Below are 11,096 nucleotides of genomic sequence, written 5' to 3' on the forward strand. Positions count from 1 at the left end.
TGATGAAATTATTTCTCACAGGTTTTATGGGTTGAGTAAATATATGTGATAACAAAATATTTCACTTACAGGGAACATTAGCTGGGATTCTTATTGGGCTTGCTCAGTTGAACTGCTCAGAATTAAAGCTGAAGAGGCTTTGCTATAGACACGGGTAAGTTTGTCAAAATGTAGATCAACACTCCTATTGCAAATTTGCAAATGTAAAGCAAATTTTCTCTTAAGATGCCCTTCTAAAATCCAGAATACTTTTTGATTCTAGGTTTTTTTTCAAATGTATATAATTCAAGAACTTCTAACTCAGAACAGAATTTAATAATATATGTGCTATTTTTGATGATAAACTCTTAATTTTAGTTTCATGTTGACTTCCTATGGAACTGGATGTGATTTTTGAGTTTTGAGTTTGTTTTATGAAATATATACAATTGAAATACTTGGCTTAGCCAAGAAATTTGAAGAAGCTTTCCTTTTGTTTAAATGACATCTTTTATATCAGTGAATAATGAATGCATTTATCTTATTAGGAATTGTTTGTTTAAAAAAATTAATAATTGTATTTACTTTAGTTTATTAGGTGTGGATAAATTATTCTCCTATGCCATCAGTGAATGGCTTAATGATATAAAGAAAAACCAGCTACCAGGAATTTTGGGAGGAGTAGGGCCTATGCATTCGCTTGTGCAGTTAGGTAAGTTAATTCTTTTGTTCAGCTACATATGAATGTGTTTGTTTCTTTAAAAACCAAACAACACCTCTCCCCTCTCAAAAAACCAACACAAACCATGCTGACTCTTGTTTTCACTTCCTTTCAATGCATTCTGCATATCTAAGAGAACTGTCTGACTTTGGTGTTGTGTCTTCATTTTCAGTGCAAGGTCTGAAAGACCTGGTGTGGCTGCCGATAGAGCAGTACCGCAAGGACGGTCGTATTGTCAGAGGCTTTCAAAGAGGAGCAGCTTCTTTTGGTACTTCCACTGCCATGGCAGCGCTGGAGCTGACAAACAGAATGGTTCAGACTATACAGGTAGAGTGTATTACTCCTGAAGTTAGATGTAAATGAAAGGTGTGTCCAGTAAGTGCTCTGTATTAAGCTAATGCCTTAATGCTATAGATTTAAGCTAGGGAGTGTCTATTAAAAAGGGAAGGGCAGCTGTATAAATAGGAGAACAGAGACTGGGCAGCAGTCTCTGAGGTGAGAACTATGGCATCAAATTCAATGGTTAGAAAACTGTTTAAATATTGCTCAACACTCAAGCTGCTGCTTGTTTCTTAATGTCTTTAATGCATTGCAGTGTACACTTTAATATGAAAATATTCAGCTTCACTAAAAAAAAATCATGATGCTGAGAAAGATGAGTTCTTGGTTCCATGTGTGTTATCCACTAGTAGATTCTTACCTTTTTGTAAAATGTCAGCTTCTCTGTGCTTATTTTTAAAAAAACAAGCCCACAAAACCAGCCAAAAGAAACCCTCAAACCCACAAACCCAAACCAATACTATTTCTGTAGATCTACACAAAGTCTATAAAGCTTCCTGGATTTAATACTAAGGGAATCTTGGATTAAAGTGTTAATAAATTTATGTTTCTTAATATAAAAAATACAAAAATACAGTGAAAGTAGACTTTTACCATCTAATAGTGCAAAAATAATATATGTGCCTTAGCTTGAACTTATGTAGTCAGAAAACCAATGCTGTTAATCACAAGTGGGATTATATGTGTGTATTAGTAAGAAATACCATTGATCAAATGTTCACTTTCTATCTTGATCATTTTATGCCGTTTAGAGGATGCCTTTGAAGACACGGCAATTAAGAGGGGAGTAAACCCCACCCAAAGCTACAACATTAATTTTTTCATTATGGAACTAATGTATAGTTAGAGCTGCACATTCCAGAAGTTCTTGTACAAAACTGTAATCTGATGCAAATGAATATTATTTATGGAATAAGAATTCCTTTATTTCAGTGACATCACCCTATTAGTAGTTAAAGTTTGTGATCAGGTGCTATAACACTTACGTGTTTTGCATTTGTTCCTGATGTGCAGGCAGCTGCAGAAACTGCTTATGACATGGTATCACCAGGGCCTAGCTTCATTGAAGCAAAAAAGATCAAACGGTTCCCTCGCCATCGCTTGGCTCCTCAGCCAGTCGACCTGCGGGAGGGTGTAGCCAAAGCCTACAGCGTTGTCAAAGAGGTGAGTGCAGAAGCAATTGTTGGGAACCAAAGTTAAGAATTAGTTCCTAAAATGGCATTATAAAATAACAGGTGTTGGTTTAGGCTGACCAAATGGAGAAGGAGGTTTCAGCTTTGAACAAGACTGTCTTCATCAATTATCTTAAACCAGCAGAAATCTTGAATGGAAAAAGGAAAAAACCTAAGATGTCAGGCAGATGAGTGTGACTAGGACTTGAGTGATCGCTTACAATTATTCTGAGCCATGTCAACTTGATTTCCTATGCTGTGCCATCCAACCTTCCCTTCCCTTCCCTTTCTGCTCGACAACCTTTGCAGTTACTGTTAATTCTGAGGGAAGTAGAGTTTAAGCATAATGCAGGATTTAAAAAAAGTGAAACTTTTCTCTACTATGACAGGGTATTATAAATTAGAATGCTGACCTGTTTGTATTATATTTCGTCTTGTACTTTGTTTGTTGCACCTTATGTAGTGTCTATGAAGTAAGGTGTCAGCTGAGTTTCCAGAGAATTTTGTCATTTTTTCAGTAGTTCACAGTACCCCAAAGCTTCTACCCTTATGCACAAGATGTGCCACCATATGAAATGAAATATTTACATCTCTAAGTCCATAGGAGTGTTATTTTAAGCCTCATTAGAAGAACTAAATCATATTTATATCAGTATTGTTTTACTACAGTTATAAGACAAATCACCAAGAAGAAAAATGCTTAGCAGTTTAAATTTTCCCTTAAAACTAGGAGAGGTTGCTTTTTCTTTTTTAGTGTTACTGATTCCTTTTATTTTCTTAAAGGGAATTACAGACACAGCCCAAACCATCTATGAGACTGCTGCTCGTGAGCATGAGAACAGAGGAGTCACGGGAGCAGTAGGAGGAGTCCTCCGCCAAATCCCACCAACCGTGGTGAAACCTTTCATTGTTGCAACAGAGGCAACCTCAAACGTTCTGGGTGGAATGAGAAACCAGATCAGGCCAGATGTGCGTCAAGAAGAATCTCAGAAGTGGCGCCTTGGGGAGGATTGAGATTGTAAATCTGGCTCAGCAGGCAGGTAGCAAGGCTGGAAATGCAGAAGAATGTCCTGTTGGCAGCTTTAGATGGAGCTCACTTTGTTTTGTCATGCTCATCTCAGGAACAAATGAGATTTTCCACCTGTTACTAGCAAAACATCCAACCAAAAATATTTATGAAGTGAAAAGCAAATTGGTACGTGCTTGTACGGTGTGTTACCAGTACATTTGGTAGATAGTGCCAAACATAGTGAAGCATGCGCTGCCAACTCAGAGACATGCTTGCTCTGCTCCATTTACCATATTTTTCTTGGTAGATTTGACATCTGAGGCAGTAGCCTGGTTTTCTGAGCATAGTCAAAGAACTGCCTTCAATAAAGGGCTCTGCAGATGCTCTTCACTGACTAAAGGATAAAAGCTTTCATTGTGGACATGAGACATGAGGCTGTCTGATATGGAAGCAGATAAGATAATACTGTTTAATGGTCATAAGCATCGCTTTTAGCGTGGCACTTACAGCAAGGACAAGCTTGATAACCATTCAGAGTTTAGATTCAGTGTCAATACACCTATGAACAGAATTTGTTCCTAAATATTTAATACCTACTTTTGTGGGTTTTTGAAGAACCTGAATGTTGCAGAAACGTTCTGTTGTGTTGCACTTTAAAGGATATGGCCTGTATATTGTGCTTTTTTTATAGTGTGAATAAAATGTAATGTGCATTATCCTTTACGTGGTTTAGAAGCTTACACAAATTATTGAAAAGAGCATCATTTGATGATGATCCTACAGAAAAGTGTCTTAAATTTATTTAAACTCATTATATGTAAAAACTTTTTTTGTCTACTGTTACACTAATTACAATGCTAAAAATACCTGCTGTTCAGGAAAACAGTCAATTCTAATTGTCACCAACAGTTCTTTGTAAGAATGAAAAATCATAAGTAAAAACAAATTATTTCATAATTTCATAGTTTGAAGGCTATACAGACTTTATTTTAGTCATCTGCTTTTATTTAAAGTCCATATTGTTGCAAAGTTGCTGCTTTCACAAGATATTCTTAATTTAGATTGTGTGTCATCAGTTATTTGATAGTGAGTATCTGAGATCCTTTAACTGAAACTGGGAACTGGTGAGAGGTTTTTAAAAAAGGACAGCAAAACTTCAAAAATCTAGGTTGGTACTGATATTATTTACCATTTAGTAGGTGACATGGGTCTCCACAGAGCTTTACTAAGCACCTGACATTGCACCATTTTGGGGCAGTTGAAAGTCTTGGCGATAGATGTGCAATAATGAACTTTTTGTCTTGTATTAGCAAAAACTGGAGAATAAAAAGTAAAGACTCTTTTGAATAGAGAAGTACTCATTTTGAATTTCAGTAGATTGAACTTTAAATGACTAGCCAGTATGTAAATTTGTTATAGTTCTGTGCTAGTCATAAGTGGAAATCCTGCCCATATGCCATGTGGAAAATCCCCACTGAAAGGGGGACATCAGATGCTATTGATCAGATTTCAATCTCAAAGGGTGATGAGGAAGTATTTTCTTTCTTTGTTCAATTAACCTGCCTCTAGCAGAAAATTTGCTGATGGGCCTTAAGGGACAAGCAGGAGTATATGAAGGAAAAAAAATTGCTGCTTGTTCATGCTGATGCTATGCTAGGTATTCCTGAACACCAAAGAATCTGGCTGGACATTAAATGATTTGAAAACGTCCCCTCTGTTGGGAAGACTTCTGCAGTCTGCTCTATTTTTTTTCATGAAACAAAGCTCCAGGTAAAAACAAATTCCTGGTAGGGTGGCAGGTGATATTATAAAGTTGTGTTTCAATTCACTGGAATCATTGAAGTTGTGGTGCACTGAAAACCTGGTTATTTCAGCTAAATGATTGCTGCAAGCAGGAGGAGATGCTTTTGAGAGGAAAAATACCTGCAGATTTAATCACCTAAAATATTTTCTGATGTAAAAATACTTGCTGTAGTGCATACTTCTGTTCAGTAATTAGAGAGTTTTGCTTTAATGAGAGCTCAGAGCATGAGCGTTTTGCACAGGAATGAGTTCCATGTTTGCAATGTGGCACCTCCTGAATGCCTTCTCAAGAAGTGGTGGTGAATCAGTGCAAGTAAGTAGCAATGCACCTTTTTCATTGGCAATTAGTATACTAGTAATTAGCTAGTACTAGTAAATAGCTAATCCAGTTCATCCACTTAATTAAAATGCACTGCAGTAGCATAAATTACATATTTTCTGCCTTTCAGACACTGCTGAAAAGAAGTGGCATTTCAGTGTTCTTTTCTTTTTCAATTCTGTCAAAATCTAATTGTACTGCAAGGTAACTAGAATATATTTTTATATTTTATGAGGGCATGATGTCAAGGTAAAACATTTTTATAGCTTGTCTCTCATTGTCAGCAATACAGATTGTACAAATTTATTAAACTTCACTTTTCACTATGTAAACCCTCTCATTTGCTGCTTGCACTTTATTGAGGCTTTTCAGTGAAATTGATTCTAAATATTTTTTTTCAACATTTTATTTTGGAAATGGTTTTCTAATTTTGGGTGTATATTCTGGATTGGTGCAGTGTTTGAAATGTTTTAAAAAACTTTAAAAAAATCACAAAACTTATCAAACTAGTCTTTACACTAAAACTAGTTTGAAGAATGTGTCTTGTGGGGCTCAGCTTGTATTTTAAATTAAAAAGTATCATGTATGAGAAGGGATTCATCAAATACTCTGCTCAATACTGTAAGAGTTTTCAAGCACTTAAAAAAATACACAAAATGAGATTTGAATCTGGACATATTCCCTGGAAATGGAAGCTTATGGATAACATTACTGTATTTTCCATTAGCACAAGAAGATTGGAAAGAATATTCTTGTACTTGAATTTTCCACTGAAATTAGTTGCTATAGATATGGGCAGTTTTCATATTTGTAGAGGCTTTAAACTGGCATAGACAATGTTTTAATTCTCTCCAAACAATCTAACACTACTACTGCTATTCCTGTTGCTTAGCCCAGCACCATCCTAATAGAACTGTCATCCTGAGTTTTATTAAATATCTAGGTGTTTCAAATAATACATGGATGAGCGGCCTGGAAGTACCTGAAAAACAGACAGCCATCTTTTGTAAAACAAACTATTCTTGCTAAGGATCTTAGCAGTGACTGAGAGCAGCAAATCATCACATCAGCAAAGGCAACTTCCATTTTCTTTCCACTATCTCTTCTAAATCCTGCAGGTTTTTAGCAGTGCAGTGTGCCCTATGTGTACTTGCCTAATGAACAGCATTGTCAGTGACTCACTGGATAATCCCCCATGAGTTCATCTGTGCTTAAGGGATGTGTCTGCTTCTATTTGCTCACTAAGTGGTTGATTGTGAACATCCATTGCTTGCTTTCATTTACTGTTCCTTAACTGAGTTGCCAAGTTTGGTTTCTTAATAAACCAAAAAGCTATTCAATGGTAATGAACAAGAAACTCTTACCAAACATGAAAACCTACACCTGCAAATGTGATACTGATTTTCCTTTGAATATTGAAACGTATGCATTTTGTAAAACAATGAAATCCAAGAATCTGTTTAGAGTAGATGAATACATCCAAGTCTTTTAAGTACCCTAAATGCCCCTGCAGTCAGAAAATGTGTGGGTATGTATGTCAGTTTGGATCCTAGTGTGCACAGTTCTTCAGTCTCCAGGCCTCATGATTTACGCTTCTGACAACTGTTTTAAGTTGCTCTACATGCTGAATCTTGTTTACAATTAAATATTAGATACTTACAAGTCAAATACATAAATACAAATCATGCATTTGTACTGGATTTCTTAACTGTAAGGTAGCTCAGACAGAAACACAGCAATTTGTGTATATGTTTGTGTATATTTTTTACATTTTTGCACTTATGGTAGTTTTGTGGTATTGTTTGTATATAGTTTGCTAGTGTAAAGAATATAATCTCATGAAATAGAAACGACTGTTGAAGGGAATTGACTATTTCAACTTGAGTTATTTTGCTTAAAGTTCTTGTCCCCTCAGTATGTCCTTGAGAATTATTTTTAACCATAATTTGTATGGCACCAAAAGTATATATTTTAGCGTATTAAAATGCTGAAAGGCCTGAGTGCAAATAGGTTGTCTGTTAAATACATTTAATGGAAACCCCCCCCAATTTGTAACAATGCAAAAATAAATATCTTAATTTGTTCCTTGAGTTGGTTTTCTCTACCTGTGAATATAACTGACACAGAAAGCAGTCTCTCAAAGTACCAGAATTAACTGTAAAGCTAAGAGTTGTATCTAAAAAAAAATTCACTGACTCAAAAAGAGAAAGTTTTAAAATTACACAGAGGTCAAAAGGTAGGAAATTAATTAAGCTGACTGATATAACCTGAAACCACTTCTGTTTTACATCAACAAAGCTCTCTACCTGAATGATCAGATTTTGTGTCCCCCATAGGCCTGTTGCTGCATTTAGTTATTAGGAATGTATTTTTTACCTCTGCATTTAGTGGAGGTTTTTAAAGCTTCATCAGCTTTAAAAACTCTGTGAAGAATGCAAAACAATTCCCTTCAGGATTCTTCTCTCATGCCCACTTCATGTGTGTTTAGTTACAAGCATCTGAAAAGAGATCTTAGAATTCTGAGTAGTGGGCAATATTGAATTCTGGTGCCTGTGCCAGATCCCTGAATAATGTGACAAGTGGAAACAATTTTCTGCTGTGTTTTGTAATTTGGAGGGGTGTGGTGGTCACTGTATAAGGCTGGATCACTATTCTGGCAAACAGAGACCCTTCATTTAAGAGGGGAGCTGACTCTCACCTGTGTAGGTTCTCTTCCCCCAAGCTTTTTTTTTTTTTCGACAAGACCTCATGATGGATTAAAGGAAAATATCTGAGTTCTTTATCTCTTTGCAATACTAGGGAATACCAGGGATAATCCTGATGTCTGCAGGTTAGCCCCCAGATGAGCAGAGGAGACTAATGACACTCCAGCTACCTGAGAATTTATGGAAAGCCACCAGGAAGTCATACCAACCCAAAACAATGAGATCAAGGATACCAGCTCATTATTCCTAGCTGAGGATGACCCAGGCTCAAGTGTTCTTCTATTTTCCCATTAGTGAATTTTGTTAGCAACATTTGAAATGTGATACTAAATGGTGAGGTATTTTCTACCAATTAGTATTTCTAGGAAATAGTATTTTAAACCACCTCTATTAACAGAGATTATAAAAGTAATAAAGCTGTCTTTTTGTGACAGGTAACTGAGGTTTCAGAGCTATTTCATCCTGAAACAGAGTGATTAGATGAAAGCAGAATTAGTTATTCCCCACCCCACAGGCAAGTAAGCAGTTCAAGCTTCTTAGGTGTTTGTCATGAGGATTTGAGAGATATCTGTAGTGTAGGTCTATTTTCAGGCTTTTATTTGTGTGTCTAATTACTTGTTTATTTGTTGATTTCTTTCTTCGTTAAGAGCATGAGTGTTAAAATTTGGCTCTTGCATGTTGAAGATTGAGGAAGGAAGCCTCCAAGGAGGAAAAGAGATGTGAAACCATTAGAGCAGGAGGAAGGTTGCTTCAGTTTTGGAGATGAGGCACAGAAATCAGTAAGATGGATCTTGGTCCACTGTAGCTCATAAGCACAAAGATAAAATAAGTAGGAGCTGTTTCCACTGAAATCTTTAACTTGCACCTTTAGACTTCAACACTTGGTTGTTGTTTGGTACTGAAGATTTGTTGGTGGCCCCAACAATTCCATGAATCTCCCAGGAGGACTTTCTTTTTTTCCCTTCTACTCCCTGACGAGTTTGAAATGCTTCCTTACTGTGTGTACAGTAAGAAGTCTCTCTCTTGGGGAGACTTCAGGTTGTGAGTTTGCAGATGTTTGAGTTCTGCACTGTCATCACAACAGTGGCAGTCCGTGGCCAAATGGCAGGTGCAGGCATGGTGAGCTGAACCCCAGAAGGTGAGATGGCACAGGGTGTGCTCTGAGAGTGCTGATAAGACCACAGCATGGGTATATCTTTGCTATGCTGAGTATTGTACAGATCTGGAGCCGATGGAAAGAGAGCACAGAGACCTGCAGTGATCAATAGAGACATGTGCATAACGCTTGCTGCTGTGGATGGAAAAGTGATAGAAAAGCAGAGTATGCCATGAGAAGATGGCAAAAGTTGTGCTCAGTTTTATAAGCAGGTTATTTATATCAATGTAAGTTTTTAAGTTAAAATTCCTGGTATCATTTATCTCTTTGGTAATATTTAACAGATCTGAAGCGTTTCCCAAAATTATTTGATAAAATAAAATACTTCACCTTTTTTATGGCTTGTCTCTATGTACTCAGTGTCAGAACTGTCTTTTACAACCCTAAAAGTATTTATTTTAAAATGTCTTTATTTTAGACATGAGTCTTCTATTGTTGCTCAGGTTCCATTTTCTCTTGGCCTTTCAATTACTTTGTTGTAATAGTGTTTGCTCCTTTTCTTCTTTTCCGTGTCCTTTCTATCTCTGAGTGCTTATTTTCCTCAGAACAGCTGACAGGCCAAATGCAACAAATGTAAATGAAGGGGAGCAACTATATCAGTTCCATTAGAGGAAAACTCTCTTACTTGATAGCTGAATTCTGTTTACACCAGCGGAAAGTATTGTCCCAGGTCATGGCTTTTTGTTTTTGCTACTGTTCTTTCCTAAGAATTGTAACTTTTTGTCAAGAAGGCCTTTTCCTTTTCCCAACCAGAGGTGATGCCCCTCCAGGTAAACTTGTTAATACAATGGAGTTTGACAATTCATTCAAAAACAAAAATTTCCTCCAAGTTTGAGAAGATTCGCTGACATGGGATTGTAAACTGGGCTCTGTCTCTTCACAGTATCTCCCAGGCACTGCAGCAATGACAGGAGGCAATTACAAGGGAGCATGTCCCACTGCATTAACCATTAATGCCTCTGCATCGTTGCCCTGAGCCTCTCGTATAATTTAATGCGAAGATCCACACTGACGTTGAGGGAGAAGGTTTTCAGATGCAATTTTCATCATAACCATCCTGCCTTGTTGTCCTCGACCTGAATTTTTACTGATGCTGCTTCCTATTAAGCGTGAAGCCCCAAGAATAGTTTTAACAGATATTTGTGAAGATGCAGAAAAAGCAAGGAAGGCTGATGAATAAAGTTGAGCAATGTTGTTATTTCTGCCACCCATGAGATTTACTGGTAAGTGCTCTTGTGTTTGAATTTCTTGATCAATCCAGCTACTCCAGGGGCAATCACTTGAATTTAAGCTTGCCATGCAGATAGGGTAAAGAGACAATAGATTTTTCAGAGTAACATCGAATATCTGAAAAATGTTTGGGGTTTGTTAGTTTTCTTTTCCTCTCTACACATTTAGGGGTAGATCTACAAACACATTCACTGTAGTCCTCCTTGTGTTGCTGAATAACAGCTCTTGATACTTGTTGCTTTTGCAAAATTCATCTCTGCAGCAAAGCTAATGTAGAGAAAGGACAGTGAGGTGTGTTCAGCTGCCTGAACAGAGCCTGCTAGCTGAGGAGGAAGCTGGGTGTAAGCATCCAGCCATCCTGAGGAAGGACAGAGTTGCTTGTTTCCAAAGCACAGTCAGTGTCCATTCCTGTTGGTAGGAAAACTGAGCCTTTCTGAGCTTGCCCTGTGTTTTAGGGAACCTACCCTGAGTGCTCTGCAGTGCACCTGGGGCAGGGCCATCAGGTGCAGGGAGTGACAGGCACAACAGCTTTCTTCTTCCTCTCTGTTACATACTGATATCACCCCCTTTTCCCAAGGAGTTTCTGTTTCAGCCAATTTGTGGTGTGTGTCAGGGAAAGTCTTAACTGTCAGAGAACACTGAGCAAAACCAGCTTCTCAGTTC

The 11,096-nt window shown here is 37.3% G+C and overlaps 1 protein-coding gene across 1 annotated transcript in view; it reads left to right on the forward strand.

Moving 5' to 3' along the window:
* Positions 1 to 7,432, forward strand: part of ATG2B (autophagy related 2B) — a 45,821-nt gene extending 38,389 nt beyond the window's left edge. Inside the window, exons 38-42 of the mRNA XM_084208192.1 lie at positions 72 to 154; positions 570 to 691; positions 873 to 1,027; positions 2,054 to 2,203; positions 2,995 to 7,432. Of these exons, the coding sequence (XP_084064318.1) occupies positions 72 to 154; positions 570 to 691; positions 873 to 1,027; positions 2,054 to 2,203; positions 2,995 to 3,225 (741 nt within the window). The 3' untranslated portion in view covers positions 3,226 to 7,432. The remainder of the gene's footprint in view (positions 1 to 71; positions 155 to 569; positions 692 to 872; positions 1,028 to 2,053; positions 2,204 to 2,994) is intronic.
* The last annotated feature ends 3,664 nt before the right edge of the window (positions 7,433 to 11,096 follow it).

Source organism: Fringilla coelebs, assembly GCF_963513975.1.
Source record: "Fringilla coelebs genome assembly, chromosome: 6".
Lineage (NCBI taxonomy): Eukaryota > Metazoa > Chordata > Aves > Passeriformes > Fringillidae > Fringilla > Fringilla coelebs.